The sequence below is a fragment of the Phlebotomus argentipes genome, unplaced genomic scaffold (genome assembly GCF_947086385.1).
Source record: "Phlebotomus argentipes unplaced genomic scaffold, Phlebotomus argentipes genome assembly scaffold_18, whole genome shotgun sequence".
NCBI lineage: Eukaryota > Metazoa > Arthropoda > Insecta > Diptera > Psychodidae > Phlebotomus > Phlebotomus argentipes.
In genome coordinates this window covers 4,892,628-4,905,241 of record NW_026776177.1, presented here as the reverse complement: position 1 = coordinate 4,905,241, position 12,614 = coordinate 4,892,628, and the positions used below count along the sequence as shown (strand labels likewise).

Sequence of the window (12,614 nt, the reverse complement as noted above, 5' to 3'; positions counted from 1 at the left end):
ATTAAGCTTTTTTCCACTTATTTCCTCTCTCATACGGGCTGAAGCTCTTTTGCCGATTGTCTCTGAGGGGAAGAATCCCTTACGGGATCCCTTTTTTCTCGCCCAATTGGCGAAAATGTTTCTATTGATCTTTTCCCTGTACTTTTTTTCTCTCCTTCATGCTAAGAATCCGGAACGTCGAAGAGAGAGAAAAGGCAGCAGTCATGGGATCTCCAACACATGTGGAACAATGAGGGATTTCTCAAGCGCGCCCCTCTGAAATTTTCCATTAGAGATATGGAAATATGAAATGGAGAGAATTTCCCATTGTAGCCATCGGATTATCCCATTTTCACCCCCTCTTTTTCCCTTTTGAGCATGCTAATGGGATATTCTCCGCACTCGAACTTTCACCATGATATCCGGCACTGCAAATGATCACAATAACGTTGGGAGAAAAGTTTAGAGAGAGAGGAAGCTTCCCTTTGAATCACATCGCGAGCTTAACCGGAATATTAATTGGAAATTATACTTTGTCGGAGAATTTTTCTCACCAAATTGAATTTTCTCACACAACTCACAAATAAGTTCACCATTGAAATGCTAAATTATTCACTGAGTGAAACTTTTCAGCTGATTTATTGATAATGCCTGGCGATGAGGCTGCATTTGGTTGGACGGTGCGGAATTTTTACGATGGTAGGTAAAATAATTATGAAAACTTCCATAATTTTCCCACGTGAGAAATATATGACCTTTTTCACGTGGTGAGCATACGTGAAAGTTGCGGTAGATGAAAACTTTCCCATTTCATAAGCGGAAATATGTGCGGCTATCAAAGGAGCTTTCTGGGAATTCCGATCGTAATTTTTAAACGGATTTCACCACAAAATTCGTACAAACAGAGAGCGATTCAATTTATATTAATAGATAAATTCCTGAAATAGAAGTCCACAAATGTAAATCATCAAAGGACAGATACTCAGTTCATAATTTTATTGGACTCCCTTTGTTGATGTTCATTCAAACAATATGCACAGAATGAATTGAATGAATCTGTTCAGCGAAGCTCTTCTGTTATGTTGAAAAGCAAGACTATGAAACTTTATACGATAAACCAAAGTGCAAATGAATTTTAGGAAAAATTATTAAACTCCCAGCGGAGCGAAAGAGTTTCAGGGGTCATAAATCACCAGAGGGAGTTATTGTTCATGAAACGAGGAGGGTAGGATATTGCAGTGGGTGGTCCTATGAATTTATGGGCGTTGGGTCTGCAAGGTGGCCAACGAGGTGGGTTGGCAAATGTGGGAGTTTGGGGTGTATTTTTATATGTGTAGTTTGGGCTGTGTGACATTGAATTGAAAATGCAATGCCGAGATTCGGGGAGCTTTTGTGCGAAGGAAAGACAAAGGGAGCTTTTTCCACAATTTGTTTTATACACCCAGCAGTTATGGGTGAAGTGCGACGCTCCTGCCGTTTTTTCCGCATTATTCCTCCTCATATTTCTTCTATTCCGCACCACTCGTGTCGAGTGCTTTTGTTTATTATTCCTCTTTAGCATATTCTTCGGTTTTTCCTGCCACCCCACCTCCACCCCCAACCATCCGCTCGCTAACAACTGGTTCAGACACTCAATGAGTAATAATGTTGTTAAAGCACTTGCTATATCGCGCTCAATTTCTACCCCGCGCAGCTTTTTTCCCCGTTCTCACATTTCTCTTGCCTCATTTTCCCAGCCACATACAATATAAACATACGCGCTGAACACTCCCGAGGAGGAAAAATCCATCCAAGTGGATGATGGAAAAGTTTCCGTGGTGGTAGAAGGAAAAAAATCGACAGAAATGACGAAAGCGTTTGATGATAAAGTCTCAAAGCTTTCAAGGTTGCCTATTTCACGTGATTCGTTGCCATCCGGTAAACATCTTTTCCATTCCATCTTCCATCACAGAGGGTCTGTTGCTGCCTCAAAAATGTGCTCTTCTTACACCTTTTCGTTGTCAAATCAGCGCACTAGCGAATTCTACCCCTGAGAGTCATATTTCTTGTCCCTTTCACCATGATTGTTGTTTCAATGCACCCAAAATCTGACATTGATTCACCCCTCATGAGCCCTCGATCCTGTTGAAGAGTCCACTTCTCATTCTCTAAGCTAAGGTATACATTTCCAACTCCGAAATGTGAGTGGAAATGAGGTGAGTCGCTGAAAGGTTGCGAGAAACACGGAATAGAGAACAAAACATTCAACTGACCATTGTGTTTGGGGGCACATTTATACGTGAGGAATTCCCCAAAAGCTCTTGGGGCGCCTTTTCGTGAGAGGAAAAGTCTTTCTAATAATCCAGCATGTCAATAAAGCGGCCAGTACATTGGGTGATTGAGTGAGTTTAAGACTGTGTGGTTCTTCCACTGCTTTTTCCACCTCGCCAGCCACTGAGAAGACGTCTAAGACGGAAACTACTTGTGTTTATTTTCCCACCCACAACCCCAAACTCATTTATATTCCTCCGTCCACACACATTGGTGCCAATTGCGCATCTCATGGCGAACCTGGGGCATGATTTCATGCCACACAGTGTGCAGAGACAGTGGAGGAACAGAGACAATTTCTCGAGTGTCCTTTTTCCAAAATTTTCCTCATGGAAAAAGGAGAGGACAAAGGCATTTTCGGAATGTTGTAATATCGAAATACTGATGGTGTATTGAATTGGAATTTATAATATTGAAATTATGATTTTCCATCTCGCAAAACGCAGTCAATAAGTATTTTCACCTACTTTGGCATCTTTGGCATTGAAGAGTCCTCAGACTCACATCCTGGTCATTGAGGATGACGCCAAAATGGGGGCTTTTCACTGTTGTCCTTCGCTTGTGAGAACAACTTCACTTTCTCGCCATTCTCTTCTATACTTGTGCATGTCACGAGCAGAGAAGAACCTCATTTGTACACAATTACATTTATTTAGGATTTTTCCACCCACTCTTTTTCCCTCAACCCACTGAGTATATTGTCAAGTCAAACAATTCATCTTTCAGTCAACGATTAATGTTTTCTGTGGCAATTCCTCATTGTACTTTTCCTCTCCAAGCGACAACGGGTCATTTTTGGGGCTTCCATTGGGAAGATTTCACATTAACAATTATGTTTACACTCAGTGGGACAAAACATGGCATTTTCCATCTCCTGAATTTCTGATCTTTCACTTCTAAATGAGTGATTAAATGGAAAGATTGTTGCAAAGCCCTAAAGGTCAGGAAATTGGATTAAAGTTTCCCAACTTTTGACCTATAATTTCCTCTCGTGTGACCCTTTGCAAGAGGGAGAGAAAGAGTGAGGGAGAGAGAGAGAGAGAGAGAGAAGGCCGAATCTGAAAAATGCCAACAGTATAATTGGAGTATAAATAGAATCAGATGTTTCCCATTTTGTTGTGTAAATCCTTGCTGTCTTGTGCACATCCGAAAGACTGCAAAAAGTCAAGCAAAAAGTGATACAAATTTGCATTATATTGATTTCCATAGCTATTTTTAATATTATCCCATCTCAGACAGTCTCTCATCTCGGATCCCAGCAAGATTTGCCAACTAAAGCGTGAGAGAGGGAGAGAAAAATAATATACCAGCATGGGCAAAGTTTTATTGATTTATCCCGACAAACTTAATCCACTGGTAATCGTCCTCTTATCCTATCTGTCTCCTATCTTCGGCACTCCTTTCTCCTTCAGCATGGAACTTTTTAATTGGCACCATGTTCAGGGAAAATCTCTTTCTGCAATTTCAAGCACAATTCTTTTGTTGTCTCTCTCTCTTCTCAGTTCTTAAGCAATATTTGCATAATGAACACGTCAGATTTTTCCACATGAATTGATCATGATGGGAAATCGATTAAAATTGTGTTGGTGGACGCTGAAGAGGAAAATTATTGTGTCTGAGGGTGAAAAAGGTAATTTCAAGTGACACCGCAATTTTCAGAGCCAAAAACCCCCATCCCGAGAGAGAGAAAGAGAGAGTCTTATTAAAATACACTACGGGTCCTCCAGTGGTGTGGGGACAGACAAGGAAAATCCACCTGGAAAGTACCACCTTCGAGCGTCTTCGGCTATGGTACAAAAGAAGAAAAGTTATTTTACCGGAAGAGTGATTTTGATTTATTGCTCTGTTGTCAATTTCCCGCCCTGCACATAATGCTCTCAGTCTATAGACGTCCTCATTGATTTATTTGTCGAGAATCTCCCCCATTCTGCGTCTTCGGTGGGCTTTTGGCCACCCCCACTTCAGCCCACCCAACAGAGCGGTCGTCGGTGGAGGAATTAAAACAGACCTCGTCCCACGAAAACCCCAAAATGGGTGAGATATTTATACACAACTAGATTAAAAAGTTTCTCTCAAGCTTTAAAGAGCTTTCACCCCCCGTTGAAGGGGCAGAAAGTATACCTCAAGGTCATCCAACATGGCAGATTTATTCAGTCGCCAACCTAGTTGCTCAGCTCAAATTACTCGCTTCCCCCCAAAAAATCACTGCAAAATTGCCCAAATGCTCCGGCAAAAGCTCTTCTGAGGGACGACAGAGGGTGAAACAAGGGGGAATATAAATAATTGTGGCCTTCACATTGAATTTCTTGGGATAGAGAACTTGTAAAAGCTCTGAGGCCTCTTGGACGGCTCATTTATCAACGAAATAACGTTCATTTGCTCCGGGATATTGTTCCTTTTGCTCTCCTTGCCAGCTTAATCGTCTCATTACCCAACTCTCCACCCACTGGATGGAATCCCCACGGGAGCTTTTCACATGCTCGGCATCTGAGAAAATTCACTCGCTAGATATCAAAGAAAACTGACACAGTTCTAGGGAATTTCTAGCGTCACCTTTGACCTTATTCTATCTATTTAATTATTTTGACAAATTTGTTGACTTACCATCCTCCCCATGACTTGTGCGCTCGAGGGAGGCAATTTTCCCACGCAAAATTAGTATCAATATTGGGGAATTTGTTGAGGAAGGTGGTTATAAAATGTCTCTCAATGCAAAGCACAGTTAAAATATTGTATGAAAATTGTGCAATTTATCTGATTTTGAGGATAAAGACAAGGCTAGTGGATAAACAGCACGAGATTTAGAGAAAGAACACGTGTAAGAAGCAATTCTGGACAACTGTTGAACTTTCATGAAGGCGCGACTTGAGCTTTTCCGTCAATGCTGCCCACCAGAGGCGCTGCTGCCGCTGCATCGATTTACTCATCGAGTGCCAAGAAATCCATAAGCGGCGGCAGGAAGTTTTCATTGTGTGGCATTTCTGGGCAAAATACCCACCGCTAATCACATCTGGACGACGAGGAGGCACGGCGAGTGACAAATTAAGGGGTCTGTGCAGAGTTTGGCGGTGGAGTGGTGATAGTGGCACGCGAAATCGGGCATTTATTGCGATGGAGGAGATTAAGTCAAACATTGATAAGATTTTTGACCAGCTCCTGGAGACCAATCCCTTTCCCATCCCCAAGAGGTTGAGCTTCGACAGCCTGGGCGATTCTTTAGATGAGAAGCGTGAGTATTGGGCGGATTTTGTGGCAGTTTCTGGTGTGTTTTTGTGGTGGAACTAATGTGAGGTTATGCGTGTTTAGGCCCGTCAAAGAGGAAGATCCCGTCCGGGGACTCAAATTTGGACAAGAGACGGCGCGATGAGTCCCCCAACTCGAGTGTGGGGAGCACCAACAACTCCATTGTGCCACCCATGAGTCCGTGGGAGATGAGACTGATGAAGGCGGATCTCATAACGGCGAATGCAAATGTAATGATGAGCCGGGTGGCTTTCCGGAAGGTGTAACATGACTAAAGTGTGGCTTGTTTTGCAGATAAATCAGCTGCAGAGTGAGTTGGAGCAGCAGCAGCTGCAGAAGAGGAACATGGAGAAGGACTTCGCGTCGAAGATTGACGGGCTGAAAGATCAGGTGGCGTACTTCAAGAACAAATCTCACGAGGTGGAGAAGCACCTTGGCGTGGTGCGTAAGCGTGAGTCGAATGCGAAGCAGGATCTCGTGAGCGCTCGCAATGAGAAGAAGGCCGATCGCTTGCGCTATGAGGAAACCATACATTCCCTCCAGAAGAAGCTCATGAGTGTTGAAGATAACTTCAGGAAAGCCAGCAATGAGTACAACAACGACGTGAGTGATCTCAATCGGCAGCTGTCTGAAGTGATGCACAATCTCACGAGTGTGGAGGAGGAGAATTCGCGACTGTTTGAGCTGAATGAGACGCTCCAGGGAAAGGTGGGCAAGCTGAAGGAATTGGAGGCGGCACTCGAGGAGGAGAAGCAGAAGAATCAGTCGGCCAGCATGAAGATTAAGGAGTTGGAGTATGAGATTTCGGGCTACGGCGAGTGGAAGGAGATGTCGACTTCTTCGCTCGCGCGGTTATCGCAGATGGCGGACTTGGAGAAGGAGGTTGTGCTCCTCAGGACAAAGTCCAAGAATCTTCGCGATGCGATAGGCAACAAACTGTTGCTTGAGGAGCAGGTGAATGACCTCAAAAGTCGCCTCGAGAGGAGCGAACGGAACAATCTCGACGCCATTGCACTGAAAATCCAAGCGGAGGATTTGGAGAAGGAATTGAACACGTGGAAAGCAATTGCCGTGGATCACTGTCCACAGAGCATTCCGGCAACACCACCCAATCTTCGGCGGCGCATTGAGGAAATTCTGCAGAAAGATGTAATACTGGTGAATGAGCGCAACAAGAGTAAAACGGAGAGGAACTCCCTCGAGGCACAGTCACATGAGGTTCGTGGGCAGAATGATGCATTGCTCAAGGCGAATCAGGAGCTCAAGGGCTCTCTGGAAAAGTACCAGAAGAACGTGTTGCGTCTACAGAAGAGAATGCAATTGCTTGTGAAGGAACGCGATTGCTATAAGCAATTGATTGAGAATTATGAGAAGGATTTGACAATATCGGGACCTTCGGGAGCAATGACGGCCACACCGGAGAATCAGCTGCGTCTCCGTGTGGAGATGCTGGAGAAGACGCTGGCGGGTTACAAAGAGATGTGCGCTAATCTAGAGAAAGATCTGCAAACGGCCAGAGCATTTCCGGACGCCAATGTGGGCGTGACGAGCAGTCATGAGCATTTGCGACGGGAGCTGAACGAGGCGCGGATGGAGAATGAGCGCATGAGGCGGCGCCGGGATGAGCTCGAGATGGAGCTGGAGCACAGGAGTCTGAAGGGGGATTTCAATGCGGACAAATACCAAGTGGTGCACATGGAGGGAAATCCCGCTCAGGTGGCTCATGAGAGTCATTTGGAGGAGGTGGAGAAACTGCAGGCGGAGATTGAGCGGCTGAAGCGGAAGATTAGAAAACTGGAGGAAGACCACGAGAACATGACGATGCGACTCAATGAGTCCAACATCACGCTGAACATCAAGGAGATCAATCAGCTGCGCAGCCAAGTGGCCAGTCTGGAGGCGAAGAATCAACACCTGAAGGAGGCGTACAAGGTGGCGAACCAGGAGTTCCGGGAGGTGTGCTACATGCTGTTTGGCTATCGTGTGGATCGCACGGGGAGCACCAATTATCGCATCTCGAGCATGTATGCGGAGAATGAGGATGACTTCCTCAGTTTTCGACTGAAGGAGAGCGGAGCACTGGACATGCTGGAGACGGAGTACTCAATGTCACTCAGGGAGATGATGAGGACTCATTTGGGGACACACAACTCCCTGCCCACATTCCTCAGTGCACTCACAATGGATCTCTTCAATCGCACCACCATTTCCGTCTGAGGCGGACCACCAATTGAACGCGCGCGAGAGTGTGAGACTTGAAGGTAAATTCATCTAAATTGATTCCACACACAAATTGTTTAATTTCATCGCCAGCACTTACCCCATTGTGGCGCACATTTATCCGAAAAAAAAGAAGGCAGGAGAGAGAGAGCTGATGAATTGAATCAATACACTTTGTTTCTTTTTGGGTGGAAGAAAAAGAAAAAAAATCACTCCGTCGGATTTGGTGTGTAGCTCGTGAGGAACTTTCTGCAATTTATCTCGTGGGGATTTCTCAGCTTCCGGAAGGCGCTGTGCTCTTTATCACAAACAACACTGGACTGTGTCAACTACAGAGTGTTCTGATCGTGTCGGGTGATTGTGGTATGTTCAGATGACACTCGCTAGTCAGGATTAGTGATTGGAGGCGCGCACTTTGTCAAGAACTTCGTGTTCCCAAGAGTGAGGGAGAGAGAGAGTCACCTTCCGCAAACATCAAGGGATCGACGAGCGGATTGCGAATTATTTTCCAATTAACGGGGCAAAAAGGAACCGATAAAACTATGAGAGTTGCAGAGATTCTAGATTGGAGATCTTCCAGAAAATATGGTGGACTTTCCGTGCAATCTCCAGCCGAAGTTTATCTAATCTGGACGCATTCCACTCTGCATGTGGACTCAGTGCCGGAGGTGATGATGAAATGTTATAAAAAGTACTGGGCTTTTGTCCACATTGTCAGCAAGACAATCGAAGTCTTGTGGTTTTGGGACTTAACACAGTTAAATTATCGCAAATTCGGGTGCAAATTATCGGCCGGCAGAGAGTGTGATTTGATTGATTTATTTGGGGGGCCTCTTAGTGGGGGGAATATTTATTGGACAGGGGCTTAAGGAATGGAATGCCAGTCACACGCTGACCACAGAGAGAGATATTGACTCCGTCGCAAAAGGCAGTGTCTTTTCACCACACGCACGCCTTTATTGAGAATGGCCGGGAGTGCAAATTGAGACAATTTAGCTGAGAGAGAGAGCGGCTGACCACATCCTCAGCGACACACATTGTTGCGCGTTTGTTTTGGCGGGAAATGAAGCCAGAGTCACGGTGCAGAAAGTCAATACACACACATTTGGGGGGCCACTTGGGGCTCAGAAGCGTGGCTTGAAGGTGCTGGCGGCCGCCAGCTGGTTGCGCGGACGCAGTGCGGCATTGTTGGACGTCTTGCCGTCGAACTTGATGAGGCCACCAATGTCGCCGCCCAGCTTCTCGTGGTGTTTTCCCGCGGCTTGCGTCATGGGCGCCTCGCTCACGTCGATGATCTTGGGGTTCTTGCGGTACTTGTACCACCAGTACTCGAAGATGAGCGTCACGCACGCCATGCCGATGCCCACAAAGATCACGATGAACACACCGCCGATGTTCTGGATGGAAATGCCGTCCGATTGATCCTCGGGCTTCTCACAAGTGCTCTGAACATCGTCATTCTTCCACCACTTCTCCTTCAGTTTCTCCAGCTGGCGCTTGTTGAGCAGCATTAGAATCCTGTCAAGGAGGAGATAAAATCATGTTATCAATAATCCTGCGGTAGTGTAAAAAGCCTCAAACTCACGCATTGTTGAACTGATCCTTGAGCGGAGATCCTTGTTGCACGGCTATGGCGTAGGGCTTGCGAGAAAACTCCTCGCCAACGATCTGCAGATCGCAGTTTGTCAACACGAGATAGCGAATGTCCGTGGCATCTCCCAAGAAGGCGAATCCTGTGGCTGTAGTGGAATTCCTTACTCTGCCCACGGCTTCGTCGAGGCTGTTGGGCAGTCCGGCTTCCTGCATCGCTTGCCACATCTTTGTGTACTTGTCACTCACCGGATAATCCCACACGGCGAGTTTGGATCTCTCCACGGGCGTGAGGGAGTCATTGAGCGACATGTCCTTCCAGATCTCGTAGAAGCGTCCCTCGATGTCCGCCATGCGCTGGAAGTACGTCATGGCAGAGGAGCCGTTGAGAGGTGCGTAGAGGATTTTATACTGCTTCGCCAGATCGTCCAGAGATTCCACGGGAGTGTCCAGACGGGAGACGGTGAGGAAGGCAGCCAGATTGGCGGTGTACGAAGCGATGATGATGAATCCGAAGAGCCACCACGTGGCCGCCACCAAGCGTCCTGAGAGATTCTTCGGTGCTTCTCCGCCTCCTTGAGGCGTGAGAGAAGTCATGCAGAACCAGAGGCACTCCTTGATGTTGAACTCTCGCTTCTCGTCGTCATCCTTGTACTTCTCGCGGTTGTTCTGATAACTGTATGGGCTCCAGCGATCGAAGACCCACATGAGGAAGCTGGTGAAGAAGTAGGCCGCCAGGATGCAGAGCCACACGTTCGTCTCCAGCACGGTGAGGAATTTGAAGAGGGAACTGGGAGTGCTGGGCAGTTGCATCATGATCGTGATGCCCACGAGATCGTAGTAGGGAACGGTGAAGTCGATGACTGTCTCTCGTTCTGCCATCACCGACATTGAGCCCAGACCGATGTCCGCTTGCTTGTCGATCAGCTTCCTCACGATTCCATTCCAATCGCCCTTCTCGTCCATGTTGCCAAACTTACCGTCCTCCACCTCTTGGATCATGTAGTCGAACTTCACGATGTTCGCTATCTCATCTATTAGGTCTATGCAGTAGCCTTTGTAGCCCTTCGGCGCGTCCTTGTCCCGGATGATGAATGGCGGTTGCTAGAAGGATAGAAGAGAGATTTAGTGATCACTGCTGAATAGTTGAATGAGCTTTTCACACTCACAACAACTGTATAAATCCTATAAACCACATCGGCTGTGAGATTTCTCATGTCCTCCTGATTCTTAATCGAAATACTGGCATCCAGACCGGCTGTCCAGTAGCCCAGATTTTTCGTATTGACCGATGCTCCTCCTCTGATGGACACAGCATTGATGTCCATGTCGAACTTCATGAAGCTGTAACCGTTGAAGGGCACCGAAGGTCTCGTGTTGAACTCAAAAGTGCCGTAAGTTGTGGGCTCGGAGACGCCAATGAAGTAGGACTTGAGATCAATTATGTGGTCAGGAGTGTTTGTGCCATCGTAGTTGTCGCAGTTCAAGTACTTGATGTCCATTGGCCAGGCGCCGACTTGGAGCATTTCGCGGACAGCCAAGAAAGTCCTCAGAGCCAAATCAAAGTAGAAAGCTGAGGTGATTTCAGGCTCTTGCTTGAGATTGTATGTCGTCTTCATGACACCCAAGCGATCCTTGGCCTTGCTGTCCGGCACAGGCCGCAAGAACATTATGGTGGCATTGTCCAGATTGGCTGTGAGATCTCCTCTTTGCTGCGTGATGGCGTGCCAGGCGAAGTTCCTCTCGAAGTACTCCTTCTTGGCGGATTCTGAGGAATTTCAATCACAACTTGAAGCAATTGGGCAACAAATTTGATTGGATCACTCACCCAAAACCGCCTTCACGGAGGTCAATCCGCCGAGCACGAAGAAGTTGTTGATGTCGAGATTCCTCAGCTTTTCTATCTGCTCGGCGCGCTGCTCAGTATTGATCGCCGTGATGACATGGCGTGTGGGAATGTTCTGAAGCAGAGCCTTGTACTTGTGATCCATCACTGTCCCAAAAACACCCGAGCGAGCGGCCAAAAATACCACGAACAAGATTTTATTTGGGGCGCAGTGCATATTTCATGAGACCTCCTTTTGCGGGCCCTTTCAAAATAATAAAGAAACACTCACCAAAATACGAGTCGTAGAGAATTGCAGCGCTGGTGATGTTCTGATTGATGATGATGCCACGAATCACTTCGGGGATGAGATCGGCGGGCGGCATGATTTGCAGCAAGTAGTTCTTCTTCTTGTCATTTATCTCGCGCCACTGCCTCAGATCGCCCTCCTGGCCGAAGGAGCCGCTCACGGTGGGAATTCCAAGAGCAGAACTCACGGACTTCACTGTCTCCGATGCCACACCCGTGATTGTGGTGTCCAGGATGACGTGCGGTGGCGAATTCATCACCAGCGCCCGATTGTACGTGGAGCAAAGGGACTCTAGGAGTCCCTTGGAGTCCGAGCGATTCCCCTCAACGGACACCACCTCGACGGACAGGCCGAGATTGGGATTCTTCTTCACATAATTCACAGCCACGTCCACCGCCTTGGCCGCTATGTCGTTCCCCACTTCATTGATATACACTACAAGTTCAAAATCAATGGCCAATTACAGGACATTACATTAGTAAGTTGAAAATCAATATAATCCTGATGAAAATTTAGCTGTTTCGGAAATCAAAGAAACTTACAAACGTTAATATTCTGCGTAGTTTGCAACTCAACTTCGCCCAAAAATCCGAACAAGAAAAGAAAAATCAAACTCTTGCACCGAATTTTCACCTTGGCCACACACATTTTTCACTTCTTCTCACTCAACTTCCGTCCACTGAATGCCATACAAGAGTGCCTGACAAGGAGTGATTGAAGTCCATCAGGAAATAGAGCCACTAAACAAAACTTATGATTATCTGCAGTCAGAGACGAATTCTCACCGGCAAAGTCACGAAATGCCCGCGCTTTGGATGCACTGGCATTTCCTGAATGCTCACCTGGTGGGGAAATGTTTGGTGGCCACTCGTCGTCCTGGCGATGACCAATTGACTGTCGATGCAATATTGAAGGACTGGGAGAAAGCTCAATAAACACAATTATCAATAAACTCCCTTGGACTCGCCTCCAATATTTCACTGCTGTGTTATTCATAGACTTATTGAATTTCCCTTCGTCCTCACGATAAATATGTGCTCAACAGGTCTTTTTTTGTTCACATTTCAGTTATTTCCTCCCTTTTGAAGACTGAAAAATAGGAGATTTCTTTTTTGGGGCATTTCCCTTGAAGGAAGA

General features: G+C 46.5%; 2 protein-coding genes across 2 annotated transcripts; one reads left to right on the top strand and one right to left on the bottom strand.

Moving 5' to 3' along the window:
• Positions 1-2,169: 2,169 nt before the first annotated feature.
• LOC132261055 (mitotic spindle assembly checkpoint protein MAD1) lies at positions 2,170-8,290 on the top strand. Its single transcript, XM_059759570.1, has 4 exons — positions 2,170-2,174; positions 5,148-5,518; positions 5,596-5,762; positions 5,827-8,290. Exons 1-4 carry the CDS (start codon positions 2,170-2,172, stop codon positions 7,747-7,749), a joined length of 2,466 nt encoding a protein of 821 aa, XP_059615553.1. The 3' UTR covers positions 7,750-8,290.
• Positions 8,291-8,413: 123 nt separating this feature from the next.
• Positions 8,414-12,125, bottom strand: LOC132260632 (ionotropic receptor 25a). The gene is made up of 6 exons (XM_059758876.1): positions 12,020-12,125; positions 11,460-11,912; positions 11,171-11,335; positions 10,512-11,110; positions 9,338-10,446; positions 8,414-9,270 (listed from the first exon to the last, which is right to left on the bottom strand). The coding sequence occupies exons 1-6, from the start codon at positions 12,123-12,125 to the stop codon at positions 8,877-8,879; spliced, it is 2,826 nt and encodes a 941-aa protein (XP_059614859.1). The 3' UTR covers positions 8,414-8,876.
• Between the last annotated feature and the right edge of the window lie 489 nt (positions 12,126-12,614).